Here is an 18,192-nt window from a genome sequence, read left to right as displayed (position 1 = left end):
ATGGGGGTGAATTGTCATCATGTGTAATGTATTTTCAAATGGTTCAACAAAAAGTGTGCATGTGCATAGGTAGAGAAATAAAACAACCACAGCAAAGTGTAAATAAGTGATAAATCCAGGTATATGGGTAGTATTGTACTGGTCTGTCTTCCTGTGACTTTGAAAATTTTCAAAATAAATACTTGGGGAAATGTTCATAATACAAAAACTGTATACAGAATAAGCCCAACGTGGTGTTACGTTGTTTAGTTACAGATAATTTTTCGAATCTTTTCCAAAATTTTTTCATAACCTCTATAATCAAGGGAAAATGCATTTTTTAAAAAGGCAGGATTATTTCTTATATCCATTTTCTTAAAATACTTAACCAAAATAAAGCATATCATGAATTGCAAAGGAGCAAAAATAAAGAAGATACCAGATGTTCTAAAACACCACATCCTAATTTTTAAAAACATTAGCTCAACAAAAATTTAATTACTTGTAACTTTGCTCAAAATTAAATCGGGAATGATCTTTTAATACATTCACACACACAAAAGTGAAATAAAACTAGAGGTAATATTCATTTATACATGATTATTTTATATCACTTGGAATAAGAATTTCTGACATTTTATCAAACCTAAAAAGGCCTAAAATGAGTTGTGATGTTTAGTTGTTGTCTCCCTCAAAAATAATAAGTCCCCTCCTATCCAGCTCCTCTCATGGAGTTCCTGTTTTTAAATCTGCAAATGATTCTAGTACAAAACAGATTCAAAGGAAAGCTTCTAAAAGGCGAAAAGACAAAATTTAAAAACTAACTTATTTTAAATCTACCCTTAATGTGTATCCTTCACTCAAATTCAGAAGGAGGAATTTTACTCGCATCATATTCACTATCAGTAGATACCCTTTTCTAAGGTTCCTTTCTTCAAGCTCCCTCCCAAGGACATGTGTTAAGGACAGCTCTCTTCCCAAGCACATCATCAATTCTTCCCCCTCATTCTTACCTGCATTACAGATGAAAAGGCTTTCTTTTCTCCTACAGTCTCTAGTGCTTTGTAGGTGGCACATAAGTAGAGGAGTTTAACTTCATCTTTTGCAGATGAGCTAAATTTGCTAAAAATCCACTTGAAGATCTTCTCAGCCTCATAGCTCAGAGAAGCACAGAGAAGGCCAAGACAGCAGGCGCCCTCCTGCCTCAGCTCCTGAAGCAATTTGCTACTGTGTTTATTTTAATGCAAACAAAACAAAACATACAAAAAGCTTAAGTTTCCAAAGATGACAAGAATGACACATCCTACAAAACAATGTCAAACGAGCTTTTAAAAATTTCTATTCAAACTTCATGAAAGGTTGAGATTTTATCCACTTTAAATATTCTATATTATCTATCCCACAAAGTACGTTTGTTAGATATTAGATTTTCTTTTACAGAATCAATTATTTACAAACAGTAAGGAGAGGCCCAGAAATACTAAAATTCAGGCTTCCAATTCTATCTCAAACTACATTAAATGATTCACAGAAAAGGGCAGAAACAAATGATCAAATAAAAACACACTATAAATAACTATATACTATGTAATGCTCAATATGTAAGCACTATAAAAATAGAAAATTGTAATAGTTAAATATAATAAACTTAAAAGGATAACACTGACTTAAGTATAATATTAATAAGTAACTATATAAAATAAAACTATCAAAAAGCAGTAAGGTTCATGACCTGCTGAGATGAGTTTTTGGGTGCTTTCCAACACTGCAATTCTTTTTTTTTTAAAGATTGGCACCTGAGCTAACAACTGTTGTCAATCTTTTTTTTTTTTCCTGCTTTATCTTCCCAAATCCCCCCAGTTCATAGTTGTATATTTTAGTTGTGGGTCCTTCTAGTTGTGGTATGCGGGACGCCGCCTCAACGCAGCCTGATGAGAGGTGCCATGTCCGTGCCCAGGATCCGAACCAATGAAATCCTACACCGGCGCAGCAGAACACGCAAACTTAACCACTGGGCCACGGGGCCGGCCCAGAACACTGCAATTCTTTGGGAATCACCCTACGAAGAAATGGCTCTGCACACCTTTGGAGAACCCCAGCAGCCTCGTGGATTAGATGGTCTGAATCCACTGTTGCCCAAAGAAGGAAGCTCCCTTTCACCGCTAGTCTCTAAGCAGTTTCAAAATTCTCTAGTTTACAAATGTTCACCTCATTCATTCATGCCTGCATTAAGAACTTGTCACTCTACAAGTCAGTGCTCAACACTGACTATTCAGTCATGATGATAAATCAAAAAAAAAGAATGGTATTTCTTTTCAACTGGATTCTATTTGCATTCAATGGTAATTAACGTATAAATACTGTAACAGAGATAAAGATGACAAGAGAACCCAGTGAAACATTAAATAGATGTTCATAAATGAAACTAATGGGTTTATCTTGTGTATTTTTTAATAATTTCTAAAAATATATTTTAAAGTCTTTTAAATTTAACTATTATCAGTTACTTACCTTTCATTAAGCACATCATGTACAGCAGCCAAGATATTATCCAGTTGTTTAACTAGTACCTTAAAACAAACACATTTATAAAAGCTTAAAATTCCTATACTTTTAAGAATAACATTGTGTACTCTTTTTTCTTGTGTTCCCCTCCAAATTATAACTGGACAGCACCTTACTTTCCTTATTATTCCCAGTCCCCAACATTTATCAGGAGTGTCATAAGTTTCCTTTCAAATTATCAAAGCAATTCATCAATAGAAAACATAGAGCCATGAACATCAAGGAAAAAAATAAACTCAAAAGGATTGTTTAATTTGCTCTGACACACATTAAAAAAAAAAAGCTAGATTGATTGAGGGAGAGAGATGTGATAAAGTAATAGGGTAAAATGTTAATGACAGAATTTAGATAATGGGCACATGATGTTTCCTGGAAAATTCTTTCAATTGCTGCATATTTGAATTTTTGCATAATAAAATGGTGGGGGGAGGCACTTGCTTCAAACTAAATGTTTATTTGACTCATAATACCATTCTCATTAATTTTCTCCTGCTCTATATCAAGTTCTTAATTTAACATTAGGAGAATTACTCGGGGTGGAGAGAAATTTGTAACTGAGCCTACACTTCGTTCCTTAAAGGGTTTTTCCATTTATTTAGCCCTGGCCACCAGACCAAAGTTACCAATAAACAAAACATGTACCCCCCACTTCAGTTTCACATATAAAATACAAACAGATACTGTGTCCCAGAGCACACACAAACAATTCTGAGGACAACAGAATAAACATGTTAAAAGCGCTTTATTGCAGAAAGCACCAATGTGGATCCAACAAATGGTAGACAAATCACACATTAGGGGCATTAAATTCTAGATCATCGTAATACAGGACAAATTAAACTGGAATAAGGAATCCCTGTTATTTTTCCTAAGAAGCAAATCTCTTCCATCTTAAACCACTCAAGACAGAATTATCTAGTTTATTACGGAAACAAAAATTATCAACATTTCCAAACATATGATACTCACCAGCTTATTTTCTGGTTGCTGAATAAATTCTTTCAACTGCTTTACAGTAGCCAGTCTTCGGTCTCTGTCGTCTTCCCGGGTGATCCTCCGAAGAAGATTCGACAGTCGAGACTCATCAGAATAAGACATCGATCGCTCTGGGAATATAAACATCTTGTTATCCACTGAGTATAAATAAACATAAAAACCTCACAACCCAAATATTTTAAAGTACATCAAAAATCACAGTCCACTGGACAATGAAAACTCAATGAATGCAGGGCCCGTCACACTTTTGCTCATCGGTGTAAACGAAGCCCCAGCAGACCGTTAGGTACATAATAGACCCTCAACAAAGATAAACCGAAGTAAACACCTCATTCCAGAGGACCAACTGAGAGACAAAAAAGACTTGGAAATTACTTTCTTCAGTTCTGTCTAAACTGTTTTCAATATCCAGTAAAGAGCATGGGTATAGGTAAAAGACTTCTACATGTTAGGGATAAAGTCTCAATCAGAAACAGCCTATATGCTTCTATTCTCACCTTGGTATCCCCGAGGAGGGGAGCCTCTTGTTCACATGATCATCACTTTCCCAGGACAAAGTTTTGGTGAATTGCAGTCACAGAGTCAGCTCAACACACACCTCACTACCACCCACCACATGCAAGGCATGCTCCCACTGGGAAATGGCAGTCAGACCTTTCTTCCCTTTATTTAAATGACAAGCAAGCAGGAATGCTCAAACAAGGTGGATGTTACTAATAAAGACGCATTAAATACTAAATATCTCTTTCTTTTTAAATTTTCAGCCATCCTATTTATTGTAATCAACCAATGTACATTAACAACAAACCACAAAGGGTGTGACAGTTTCCTCTCTCTAAAGCATATGAAAGGAAAATTCATAATAAGAGAAATTAAAACACATGAGAGAAGGAACAGGAATGTTTAAATCCCTAGCCCATGGAGTATTTCAGGAAGGAAGGATACTGAAAATGTTTTTAGGCTGCCAGTAGGGAAATCTAGGTTCTATTTACATTTCTGCCACTAGCAAACTGCATAAATCCGAGCCTGTCAGAAGGAAGAATTGGCCTAAATCAGCTTTAGTGTCACTTTCTAGCTTCTAGCCTACATAAGACTTCAAACACTATTAAGAAACAGTATAGCCTTTGACTTAGCATTCCACTTCTGAAAATTTACCCAAAAGAAATCAATTTTTAAAAGCTATAGGCCAACGTGCACAAAGATGTTCACCAAGATACAGATACAAACACATACACCCCAACGGAAAAAAATGATCATAAGCTAAATGTTCAAAGAGTAATCATAACCAACAAAGTGTGTAAATCAGAAATCTTGATTTCATACTCAGCTTTACCAGTAACATAAATTTCTCTTCTAGGAGAAAAGAAGATCATTACCTCTAATTCTCTGAATTTTCAAGGCACTTTACTATAGAGTGAGGCTTGTGTTATAAGGCAGAAAGCGGTATCAGCGTATTTAACTGCAGAAAAGGGACCGCTCCTTATACACCCATATGCCCCATAGGCCCTAGAGTTCAAGGACTTGCTGCAGTAAGAGCCCACTAAACACTATACATTCAGTGTCAACGACAATCAGGAAAAGCCTTTCTTTGAAATCTTATCCAGGGGCCTAGTGGTTAGGTTCAGCACACTCCGCTTCAGCCCAGGTTCAGATCCTGGGCACAGACCTACACCACTCGTCAGCGGCCGTGCTGAGGCAGTGACCCACATTTAAAACAGAGGAAGACTGGCACAGATGGTAGCTCAGGGGGACTCTTCCTCAGCCAAAAAAAAATCTTATCCAGTCTTCTCATCTTATTAGAAGAGAATTCTGCTTTAAAAAGTATTCAAACCTTTCTTGTGGAAACTTACTCAAAGAAATAGTTCACAGGAAAAGAAATACAAACAATTATCACCTGCACTTTTTAACTCAGAGTAAACTAACCACCTTACAGGTGCAAGGTATTAGCAAGAAATGAGGCATCCAGAAGAGGAGATACAGGTCTTGGTGGAGGCACGTGGGATTGGTCCCCAGTTTGCCCAGCCTTACCCTGTGATTTCCTCATGTCTTTGATGGCTAACGCACGATTGCCATGCTGAATACTGGTGAACTCAGGGCTGGTCACATTGTTAACCCTCAGCTCTTGCCCCAACGACTTCCGACCATAAGTATTTTCCCCAGATCCTCCATTGACACTGTAGCCACCTAAAAACAGCGACATCGACATTATTTTCATGGTGCTCTTTGCTTCACTCAAGCAGTTCCTGACAGTTCAGGATCTCATTACCCACTCTACAGCTCAACGTGCCCTCCTTCTCCAACTCTTCCCCAGTGCCACCTGCCCTGAAATCACTCTGATTTTGCTTAAATATCTTCAATGGAAGTAGAGAAACAAGAACTAAATTAAGTCAGATTTTGCACTTTAAAAACTTTTTAGAAGTCTAGAGAAAAGATGGTAGTCGGGAGAAGACTTCAGCCTTAGTGATATCATTTTCTGTTTTTGGTGGGCAAGGAAACAGCATTTATATATTATGTGTGTGAAAAGAACATTTAAATTAAAAAAAATTAAGAGGGTAAACTTACTACAAAGTTTCAAAAACAGCACTGCATATAATATTTGTTGTTTGTTTACCACATAGCTCTAAGTCCAGGGTTCTTTCCTCTGCACCATGGTGTGCTGCCTATTATAAACTGCCATTTTCTTTGATATTTTATATAAACATAAAATATTTATATTTTAAACTAATAGAAGAAAGAGAGGCGGGGAAGGGAGAAAGAAAAGAGAGGGATAGGTAAGTTAGAAACGAACAGAACCATGCCTCTGCAACGAGGCAATATATACCCTTTTCGTCATTCTGTATGTCAGCGTGGACTCTGGTATCATCGTGTCTTTGCCGAGACACCACAGCTGAATTTGAAGGCTGCAGTCCATAAGACGAAGACCCACCCCTATCTCTGGATGAATATTTTAAATTATCTGGGTCGGCTGATGCACTATCAGTTCTGAAAGAAGAGAGAAGAATAGAAGATTAGAACTTCAAACAAACATTTTAATAGCCCAAATCATAAATCTTTCTTTCACACAAGCTTCTCTCTTCTCTCCACCTTTTAAATGTTTTAAATCATTACTATTACAAATAAGCACTCCAGTGTCTAAAGTCTCAACTGGGAAGGGACTGTCAGTGGATGAAATGCCAGCTTTTCAGCCCCTTCTACTATTCTAAAGACCCATTTAGGAACATGAACAACTACCAGGATTAGGATGACCAACTCATCCTGCTTTGCTCGAGACTTAACTGGTTTTAGCACTGAGAGTCCCATGTCCTAGAAAGTCCCTCAGTCCTGGGCAGACTGAGACAGTTCATCACCCGGCCCAGGATTCTCTTCACATAACTTGATAAAAGGAGTAATTCTTCCTAAACTTTCCTCCCAGGAAAGGGTTAAGCAGTAGAAAAATTAATCTTCCCAGTCATAAATATAAAAAACACTGGCAACATATCAGGTAGGGTGTGTTACCAAATTATTTTTAAAGTACTGCCTCATGGCATCGTGGCATTCTCTCTCTCTCCCACTTTAACTCATAACTTGATTATTTGGTGGGAAAATAAATGATAGAATGATATGTGAAGCAAGCTCAGTGGGACACAAGGAAAGAACACATTAGCTATAAAGTAACATTATTTTAATGTGTTGCAATACTGAAGACTTCACTGAAGATTCCTTAAGTATACAGAATACCTTTTAAAATTATAAAGTGAGGAAAATAAAAGATATCAGATATCAATAAACCTGAATTTGAAGGTTGCAGTCCATAATCTATTTAAAATTCAAGTGTTGTCCAGAATAATCTCTGATACTCCCAACCGTTAATCATAAAGTATCAAGAGATAACACTAAATACTCTATGGCAGCACATAAAAAATACCAAAAAAAAAAAAAAAGTTCCTGTCCCAGTGATACGTCCGAAAGGAACAACCTTCTGAGAAGAAAAAAGGAAAAAAAACAGCTTTATAACACTTACTAAAAACACCTTCTGAACCCATATTTGGAAAAGTTAAGGACACTGGCAAGAGCAGAAACTAACCTAGTCCTCAACCCCAGTGCCCTTCCTCCAGGTGTAAAAATGACTGCAGTGTTTGCATATATATTCAATTCAGAGTTTATCATCCTTTGGTTGCCCTCACCCACAAAATACTAAACATGAAACTTTGCATAGGTTCAATCAGTCAGACACACTAATCTGTGTTTACTGGAACCACTATTAATATAGAATGCAGACAGTAAGTCAAATTAAACTTAGATACTTAACTGGCACAAATCTAAATTACTCCTAAAGTCTCTCAAATCTAAAACTTGATAAAATTGCATAATCTTAGCATACTGAATTAACTAAGGCTCCATAATGGAATGTATTCTTCAAACATTCAGGGTTCACTAGTTGATAGACAAAACTCAGCACTTTCAACATATAGAAAATAAAATCTATGGAATTTCAAGAAAAGAATTCTGAGGATATTTTCTAAATATAGTAAGTCTATAAGCATTTAAATACTTTTAACACTAAATGCAGCATGAGAACTTTGTTAAACTAATAAAAAGGCATTCCCCATGTATCTAAAAACAGCACATTAAATGTGCACCTATAATGAACCATATCATTAATTTCTGAAAGGGAATTGAAAAAGAAAAGAGCGTATGAGCTTTTCTGACAAATTTTGAACGTGTCTGTATGTATGGCACCTAAGACAACCTAGAAAAGTAAGCTGTTGGAATGAATGAATAAAATAAAATACTTCTGAAATGCCAAGATAACTGAAGCCTACCAATACTTAAATGTTTGAATTTCCTGTTTTCATTCTGTTTATCTATCACATACACTTCTCCCTTACTATTAAAGAGTTAAATATTTGTATCGTTTTCTGGTGACACAGTAGTAAACATAAGGCAGCAGAGAATACAGGTTAAAAAAAGATCTGGGCTCAAATCCCAGCTCCAGCACTGAAAAGGTATGTGTGACTTTGCACAAGGTGCTTAAATCGCCAAGCTTCGGTTGTCTCTGGAGTAAAATACGTTAGTACTTATCTGCCTCAGTTGTTTCCTGCATAAAATAGAAGATAATACCTATCTAACACATAAGGTTGTTATAAGGCTTAAATAAGATAATGAATTCTTAAGAAATATTTAGCTTACAGGGTTATGCTCAAAGTTATTATGACCATAATACTAAATAAACTCAAGGTTTCCAGTCTAACAGACAAAAATGCCTAAGCAGTTCATGACTTTATGAATACAACCAAAACAAGTTTTTACACTCAATATATCGCAGCTGATTTTAAGTTCTTCACTGAGGAAATTAAGCAATCCACTGCTACCAACAAATCCATTTCTAACTAGGAAGGATTCGATTTCAAACTAACTGGAAAAAACCAGGAGTGACTTCCCAATTTGTCAGAAGTACACGTTTTAAAATCCCATGAGTTATGAACATCAAGACTTTTCCCCCCCCAGAATTTGGGTTCAGAAATATAACAGAAAAATTCACTAGGGTAGAACCACTGTCTCAGAACTGTCTGAAAACTCCCTAGTTGCCAAGTTCTTTTAATATAAACCGATCAAAACATCTCCAACCAAAATTCAAGGGATAAGCATTCTGAACCCAAAAGCACAAAACGGTTCAGCATTTATATGAAATCTCTACTTTTATAATATCTAGACTGCTTAGGTCTCAAAAAAAGTCAGTATAAGGCTGTTAGTACCAAACAAGATGATCCAGTCCAATAAAAAGCAAACTGTTAAAGAACAAAAACAAGCACTTAAAATGAGGTAATCAAAGGCACAAAATAGAAAATGCAGATTTGAACTCAAAGAAGCAGGCATAAACGTTCAGCTAGTTATAAGGGCTGAAAAAGCTACCATCTGCCAGAATTAGTGTCTCAATTTAGTGATAAAAGAAAATGTATCTGTTAAGACTAACTAGCAAGGATCCAAAAATACTTCCACAGCCCCTTTAATACTCTAAAAATATTACGGAGAGAGAGAAAAAACAAAAAAAGAAATGCATAAATTTCCCCAAAATGATTAAACTGAAGTTAAAGCCTGATGTACATGCCACATGAGAGGTAAGTTTCTAAAGCTCATACCTCAAAAATCGCATACTGTATAATATGGAGCCTTTGTGATGTTTTGCATCAAGTCAATCTGTAAGACAGTAGTTACAATATTAGTGAAGACAGTGGGTTAAAACATTGTTGTTCAAACATGAAGCAAATATCATTTATGGGTTAGGTGCTTTTAGTTGAACTATAGCCCTCTAGGGTTCATATGTTGAAGCAAAAATTGAGATTGAAAGCCACTCTGTGCTTTAGAAGATAGAGAGGCTTAAGGTGGCAACCAAAAAAATTTTTAGTACCTAAAAGAATTTAAATGTTAACTATAACATACAAATCACATGCAAATACAGTTACTGCTCATTTTAGTTACCTATTCTCAGTACACAGAAAATGTAATAAATCTGAGATGTCATTCACTTTTGAATGACCCAAATGCTCAGACCCCACATCAACAATCCACCATGTGGTAGGGCATAGTATCTCCTGGCTAAATGTGGTCTTGTGGTCCAGTGTTCTTGTAAGCATTATAAAGAGCAACAACAACAACAAAAAAGCCACTCTGGAAGCATGAAAGTTAGGGAATTCCATAAAGCACCCCGAAATGACTTGATGCAAACACCACACCTAGTGGTGCCACCAGAATAAGCATCAGACTGCTTCAGGTTGTTTTTAACTAGGCTTATTAAGGGATTTCGCTCTCATGGTGAGATCTAATTTGTAATGGACATCAACCAGGAAATGAGATTTGCACTAAAGCCAATGAGGTGGAAATGCATTTATTCTCTAAAGCAATGGTGCTCAAAAATAGTGTCACTGTCACAATGCAGTTGTAGGCTACGCTGTGAGTTTTTCATACTGACAGTTAACACCACTTGAAAAAGATTTACCTTTCAGAAATAAATTCAAGGTTATCCCTGAGTTGTCTCTTACTCACCTGGATTCAGACACGCTTCCATGAGGGATAAGAGTAAAGGTGAAACTATGCATAATCCTGGGCCTTGTATACATCACTTTCACACTAGAGACACTGCTCTAAAACATGAGTCTATGGCTAAAAAATTCATTTGGGAGGCTCAGGGACATCAAAATTTAATAAAACAGAAGTGAACCATCATGCCAAAATTATGAGTTTATGTTAGTTTTGCAAAATTTAAATATTAACAGCTAACATAATTTCTTGATGAAACTTCCTTACCTACTTAAATATTAAGTGTCTATAATACCAAATCTTAATTATCTGTTTATGCGTTCTTTGTTACCAACTTTTAATCATTAATCAAACTCTCAACTAAACAGCCACTGTAGACTCAAAATAGCCAGCCCTAGTGGTCTAGTTGTTAAGATTCAGCACTCTCACTGCCACGACCCGGGGTTCATTTCCCGGTCAGGGAACCACACCACACGTGTGTCAGTTGTCATGCTGTAGCGGCGGTGTGTTGCTGTAACGCTGAAAGCTATGCCAGCAGTATTTCAAATACCAGCAGGGTCGCTCACGGTGGACAGGTTTCAGCGAAGCTTCCAGATTAGACAGACTAGGAAGAAGGACCTGGCCACCCACCTCCAAAAAACCTGGCCATGAAAACGGAGGAATAGGGGCCAGCCCAGTGGCGCGGCAGTTAAGTTCACATGCTCTGCTTCTGCGGCCCAGGGTTTGCCAGTTCAGATCCCGGGCGCAGGCCCAAGTACCGCTTACCAAGCCATGCTGTGGCAGGTGTCCCACATATAAGAAATGGAGGAAGATGGGCACGAATGTTAGCTCTAGGTCAATCTTCCTCAGCAAAAAGAGGAGAACTGGTGGTGGACATCAGCTCAGGGCTAATCTTCCTCAAACAAACGAACCAACCTGGCAGAACAGCAGCAGAGCGCCGTCTGAGAGGGCGCCAGAAGGTGAGAGGATGGCACAGAAACGCCGGGCAGGGTTCTCTCTGCTGTACACAGAGTCGCTAGGAGCTGGAATCAACTTGACAGCACTAACAACAAAGACTCAAAATATAAAAATATATTCAACTATTGTAAAAGCAATTTTAATTTTACCTTGACCAAAGAGAAGTCTGGCCTTTACTCTTAGCTTCTGGAGGGTAATCTCTAACCTCCTGGAATGCCACGCCTAACAAGAATTTCCTTGTTCACTTGGGGCCTTTGGCCACACCAGAAAGTATACCAATGTAACTTAAGGCAGGGGCTTTGAGTCACATGGATCAACTCAATCTCCAGAAGGGCTGGACACCAAGTTCAGCCACGTGGGCAGTCAATTACGGAGCCCCAATAAAAACTCTGGACACCCAGGCTGGGGTGAGCTTCCGTGGGTAATACTCCATGCACACTGTCACACACCAGCATCAGGAAAGTGATACTGTTCATGACTCCACAGGGAGAGGACAACTGGAAACTCCACATTAGGAACTTTCCTGGACTCTGCCCTATGCGCCTTTACCCTTGGTGGATTTTAATCTATATCCTTTAGCTGTAATAAACCGTAATCATGAATATAAAGACTGTCAATGAGTTCTCTAAGTCCTTCTGGTGAATTATCCAACCTAAGGGTAATCTTGGAGATCCCCAAACTTGCAACTGGCATCAGAACTAAGGGTGATCTTGTGGACAATGCCCCCTCTAACTCTGCACCTATACTCAAAATCACTGAATGTACTCTAACCCAAAAGTTAAAAGATTGTAAATTTTGTTTTTTAACAACATCTTTAGCAAACATAATAATCTGAACTGACTTCATTATAGTTTATTTCCCTTCCAAGGAATCTCAGACACCTTCTACTGACAGACCTCTAATCAAATTAAGCAAAAGGAACAAACAAAGCAACTCTAGGAAGGCACTACATCAGATTTTAACCTTTGCTTCATGTGCATAACTGTCTTCAGTGAAAAGGTTTATGAACACACTTCCCCCATGTAGCTCCCTGACTACAAATGGGTCTTCAATGCTGCCCATGTCTCCCTAGCCAGGGCTCTCTCCTTTCCAAAACAGCTTTCAAACTATCTGTACCCTCCTCCTTCCCCCAGCACTACCTGTGGTTACCAATTATAGATTCCTGCTTCACAAGAAGTACAAGCCATTCCACAGCACTCTCAATAATCAGAGAAAATAATTTTGAGTTCCTACCAACCCTGGCAGGCAATTTACCCAAGCAGTTTACATACATTAATCATCTCATTTAATCTCTAACATAATCCCATCAGTTACCATCTTACAGTTGAGGTAACTAAGGTTCCATAACCCATCTAAAATTGCATAGCTTATAAAAGGGAGAGCAGGAACTCAAACTCAGTTCTGACTTTCAAGTTCTTCAACACTCTGCCACTGCCTGCCAACTTCTTTCCAATAAATCCACAAACTCACCTGCCTCTGCATCCAGAGCCTTTCCTCCCATCACCCTCACATAATGGAACCAGGAAACCTCCCATCTCCAGTAACCCTCTGGGGCCATACTTCCCCCCATCTTCTGAGGTATGCCTTGGATCTCCCACTTTCCTACTATTCATCATATCATCAACACAAGAGCACTTGCAAGTGTTTCCTTTAGAAAAAGTCCAAATCTTAACTCCCTTTCTCCTTCTAATTCTAATTTGTCTAGACTCTTCACGGCCAAACCTCTTGAGAAAAATGTATCTTTCTTGCCTTCACTCCCTTTTCAACTCACTGTAATCTGGGTTCCACCCTCAGCACTCCACTGAAACCGTCCCTGCCAATGTAGGAACTGTTCCTCATGGCCTACTTGTCTCTCAAATCCCATAAGCCCATTTCAGTTCATCTTGCTCGATGTCCGCCTGACGACTTGCTTTTGACAAGAGTATCCTCACACTCTTTCTCAACACCACTCTGAAGTTTCTTTTGGTAACTTTAATTCCAGTAACTCTACTTTTTCCCAGTTTAAGTACTTTCTTCCTTCATCACTTCCTTCTTTAACCAGCTTAAATTTCATGGTCTATCATTTCAATAATACTCTTGTCAATCCCCTTAACCTCCCTTAATAATTTCCTCACACCACTCTGGCAAAACCCCAACCCTGGATAAACCAAATTATCAATTACCCATTGCCCATCAGTAAGCACGCACCTCACTCCTAGGTCCTCCAGTGTTCACCTCCCATTCTCCACATGCTTATTCAGACCTTCCCCCTTCTCTTTAGATTCCGAAATACTCTACCAAACTCCCAACACAGATACACATTCTCACACTCATTCTCTCTACTTCACCAAGAAAAAAAAATACCATAACACATCTGCACCCAATTCTAGGCCTTGATTAGGATTCCATCTACTTCTCTTAATCTTTCAAATACTCTTTCTCCGGTGGAGGCTACCTTTCCCACCAAACTCAATTCTCTCCTTAAGTACGTCAAATTTTCTAATGTCTCCCCTTTAAAAATACAAAAATGTATTTTTTAAAAATCACAAAACACAACAAACTGCATCAATCCCACATGTCCCTCCACCAAATAACCTGCCTTCGCTCTCTACAGTCAAACTAAGAGTTTTCTCTGCTCTCCACTCCCATTTCTTTACCTCTACTAGCTCTTCAATCCACACTGATGCAACTTATGCCCCATCACTTTTGGCAAAACCAACTATGACCTCTACGTTCCTAAATTCAAGATATACTTCAGACTTCATCTTACTCATCCTCTCAGCAGCTTTCACAGGGCTGTGGAGTAGGGTGGAGCAGGTTGTGGCTTGCACAAAGCTGTCTTGCAGAGGAATGAGGTGGGCTGAATGAAAACCACTTTTTTTTTTTCGGTGAGGAAGACTGGCCCTGAGCTAACATCCATTGCCAACCTTCCTCTTTTGCTGAGGAAGATTAGCCCTGAGCTAACATCGGAACCCATCTTCCTCTATTTTGTATATGGGATGCCACCACAGCATGGCTTGATGAGCAGTGCATAGGTCTGTGCCTGAGATCCGCACCTGCACACCCCAGGCCACTGAAGCAGAGCACACAAACTTAACCACTACACCACTGGGCCGGCCCCGAAAACCACTTTCAAAAATTCTTACAATAACCCTCTGTGCTAAGATCCTGAGAATTCAAAGTAAACACATTCTTCCCTTGCTTTGGCTTATGGGATGTTATATTCTGTACTTCTTCCCACCTCTCTGGTTCTGCTTTCTCAGGAAACTCTAAAGTCTTGCTCAGCCTCTTCTACCAAACCCCCTGGAGTTTCTCAAGGCCTGACCTTAGGCCCTCTGTTCATCTCACTTTGTACTCTCTCCCTCAATTCATGGCAATGGCAGTATTTATCCTCTGTATGTCACTGACTGCCAAATCTAGACCTCCATCATAGAAGTCTACTCTGAGGTCCAGACCAAAATACCCAACTGTTTAAAAAACAATCTCAATGTTCTAACGCCTCAAACACAACAACTGGCTCCTTTCCTCCCAGAATCCCCATTTTAATAAATGGTACCATGATCAGCTATTTTCTAATAAACAGCACTATTCGGTCAGTCAGACAGAGTATGTTTCCTGCCTCCAGTTCTCCTCTCTATCCCATTTCTCCTCCACACTGCAACAAAAATAATTCTCATAAAACACAAATCTGATGTCCTCCTGCTGCCTTTATAATCCCATGTACCTTACTTTCCTTTCAAGCTAAACCTCTACCAACCAACCACCCCTTTTACACTCTATGCCATCAGCCTAATCTTGCAGTGCCATAGAAAGAATCACCTTGCTCAGCCCTGTCTGCCCAGAACAGCCCTGTCCTTGCCCCTCACCAACCCTAGCTAATTTCTCTTTATCCTCCAAGCTGAAGCTTTCCTTTAGAAAGTTTCTGATGGCCCTGGGGCTGGCGAGGAGTCCCTGCTATATATGTGGCTACCAAAGAACCTAATAGTTCCCTTAGCTCTTACACCTTTTGAAAAGCTTATTTAACTGTGTTCTGTCAGAAGCCTGTAAACACCAGAAGGGCAGGGGCCTATCAGTTTTGCTTATCATTGTACCCCTGTTGCCTAGATAGCATATAAACTACGTGTTGACTAAATGACTGCCTAGACTCATAACTGAGGCCATTCTCTTGACCTTGGAATATAGTCCCCCAACCTAACCCAATAATAACTTTTCTTAAGATTCAACCTGCAACCCACATTCCCTTTCCAAAACATTCTATTAAAATTAACAATATTTTCTTGATTATTACCTCAAGAGAATTTAGAGCTAACAAATTCCAAAAGGTGAACTAAGATGGTTCCAACCCTCTAAGAACTTACGATCTAAAAAGAAAAAACCCTAAGTCAGTGTAGTTCCAATTAGGAATATAAAATGCTCTGTGATTTCAGGAAAATAATCCCATCATTCATTCCTTCTTCAAACTCTTATAGCACCGAAAAAGTGTGTACCACACTAGTTTCCACTTTACTACTTACATACTAGCTTCCATTTGCTCACGTGTTTGAGATGCTAGTATTGAAGGCAGGGAGTATTATTATACCACACACCTTTCATAGGGAAAACATAACAGCACAATGGTTGCTGCTTGAAGAGGGGAGAGGGAAAGACTAGAAGATGACCTTGGTTCAAAACCCATTATGATTGTTCAAATGAAGTAAAAGTGTGTCTCCTAAGTTAAAACTTTCATAACTAAACTTTGGTCTATGCATATAATTTAAGAGTAACTTTTCTGAACACAAAAAAGAAGTCAGAAACAGAAAGGACTGGCTTCAGCAATATATTTACATAAATTCTGAATTTTTTAATCTACTCAACATGCATTTTAAAAGCCTTATTCATTTTTGTGCATCAAAGGACACTCTATGCCCCAAGAAAGTAAAAGACAACTCATAAATTGGAGAAAATATTTGCAAATCACCTATCTCATAAGAGTCTAGTATCCAAAATATACAAGGAAATCCTATAACTCAACAAGAAGACAAACAATCCAATTTAAAAATAAGCAAGACTTAAATAGATATATTTCTCCAAAGATAAACAGATGGCCAATAAGCACATGAAAAGTTGCTCAACATCATCAGTGATTAGGGAAATGCAAACCAAAACCACAATGAGAAACCACACCCACTAAGCCATAATTTTTTTAAAAAAACAGAAAATAGCTAGTGTTGTGAGGATATGGAGAAATTTGAATCCTCATACATTATTGGTGGGAATGTAAAATGGTATAACCACTTTAGAAAACAGTTTGGCAATTCCTCAAAATGTTAACCATAGAATTACTATATGACCTAGCAAATCCACTACTAGGTATATGCCCAAAAGAACTGAGAACCGGTGCTCAAACAAAAACTTGTACACAGACACTCAACCACAACAGTATCCACAACAGCCGAAAGGCAGAAACCCAAATGTCCATCAAAGGATGAATCGATAAAATGTGATCTATATAACGAAATATCATTCAGCTACAAAAAGGAATGAAGTACTGATACCTGCTATAACATGGACGAACTTTAAAAGGTTATGCGAAGTGAAAGGCCAGACACAAAAAGCTACATATTGTATGATTCCTTTCGTATGAAACATCCAGAATAGGCAAATCCACAGGGAAAGTAGATTTGTGGTTGCCAGGAGCTGGGAGGAGGGGAGGATGGGGAGTGACTGTTGAATGGGTACAGGGTTTCCATTTGGGGTGATGAAAAGTTCTGGAACTAGATAGTGGTAATGGTTGCACAACATCATGAATGTACTTAATACCAGTGAACCGTAAAATGGTAAATTTTATGTGCATTTTACCATAATTTGAGAAAGCCTTATTTATGACATTCTTGAAAAGGCAAAATTATAGGGGGGAAAACCCAGTGGTTACCAAGAGCTGGGAGTAGAAGCTGACTACAAAGGGGCACAAGGAAATTTTGGAGGATGATGGAACTATTCCATAGCCTGACTGTGGTGGTCATGGTTATAATACTACAGGCATTTGTCAAAACTCAAAGAACTATACAGCATGTAAATTACACCTCAATAAACCTGACTTTAAAGTATAAAAGATAAATTAAAAACCATTGGTTTATTTCAATAATTCAGTATTTCATGACTTATATTGCCTACTATATTTAGCCTACCATGTTCTAAAGGGAAAAGCAAAAATGAAGCACTGGCTTAAAGCTTTTGAATGAGACCAGACTGTTAGCGCCTGAATTAATTTATCAGGCATAAGAAGAGCTGGAACATAAGAAGAGCTCGGAAAGGATTAACCCAGCCAAGGTGCAGAAAAAAAAAAAAACACTGCACTTACACAGTAAAAGACAACTGTTACCTATTTTAACAGCAGAAGTTCTAAATTTCCAGCAAGACAGCAACTTTACTCTTTGTCAATGCCTGAGAAATACCTGAGACAGTCCTTATAGCACTTCATTTTTTAAAAAAAGAAATGCACAATAAGTTCTTAATATTTTATTGCATTGCCTACCCATTTTGATAGCTTTCTAAATTGTGGCTAAATTCTTATTAACTAACCGAGACAACACAAAAAACTTAAAGAGTCAAAGCACTAAGGCTAGTAAAATCATTGGCTGAGACAGAGACATGAAATCCAAGCTAATTTATTCTAAGTACTTAAGTATTCTGAGGTTATGTACCTCATCTGGCATAAAT

The 18,192-nt window shown here is 38.2% G+C and overlaps 1 protein-coding gene across 5 annotated transcripts in view; it reads right to left on the bottom strand.

The window, feature by feature from the left end:
* SMG1 (SMG1 nonsense mediated mRNA decay associated PI3K related kinase) overlaps positions 1-18,192 on the bottom strand; it is a 93,677-nt gene that overhangs the window by 62,831 nt on the left and 12,654 nt on the right. The window contains exons 1-7 of one of the 5 annotated variants that reach the window (XM_070484864.1): positions 11,473-11,487; positions 9,660-9,717; positions 6,362-6,522; positions 5,569-5,724; positions 3,514-3,650; positions 2,491-2,549; positions 993-1,206 (exon numbers count right to left, since the gene is read on the bottom strand). In XM_070484864.1, coding sequence (XP_070340965.1) covers positions 993-1,206; positions 2,491-2,549; positions 3,514-3,650; positions 5,569-5,724; positions 6,362-6,522; positions 9,660-9,673 — 741 coding nt within the window. In that variant the 5' untranslated portion in view covers positions 9,674-9,717; positions 11,473-11,487. Of the gene's footprint in view, positions 1-992; positions 1,207-2,490; positions 2,550-3,513; positions 3,651-5,568; positions 5,725-6,361; positions 6,523-9,659; positions 9,718-11,472; positions 11,488-18,192 lie in introns of those variants that run through there. The other 4 variants (XM_044746792.2, XM_070484865.1, XM_044746791.2 and 1 more) reach the window with 4 other exon arrangements.

The sequence above is a fragment of the Equus asinus genome, chromosome 14 (assembly GCF_041296235.1).
Source record: "Equus asinus isolate D_3611 breed Donkey chromosome 14, EquAss-T2T_v2, whole genome shotgun sequence".
NCBI lineage: Eukaryota > Metazoa > Chordata > Mammalia > Perissodactyla > Equidae > Equus > Equus asinus.
This window is presented reverse-complemented; position numbering and strand designations above follow the sequence as displayed.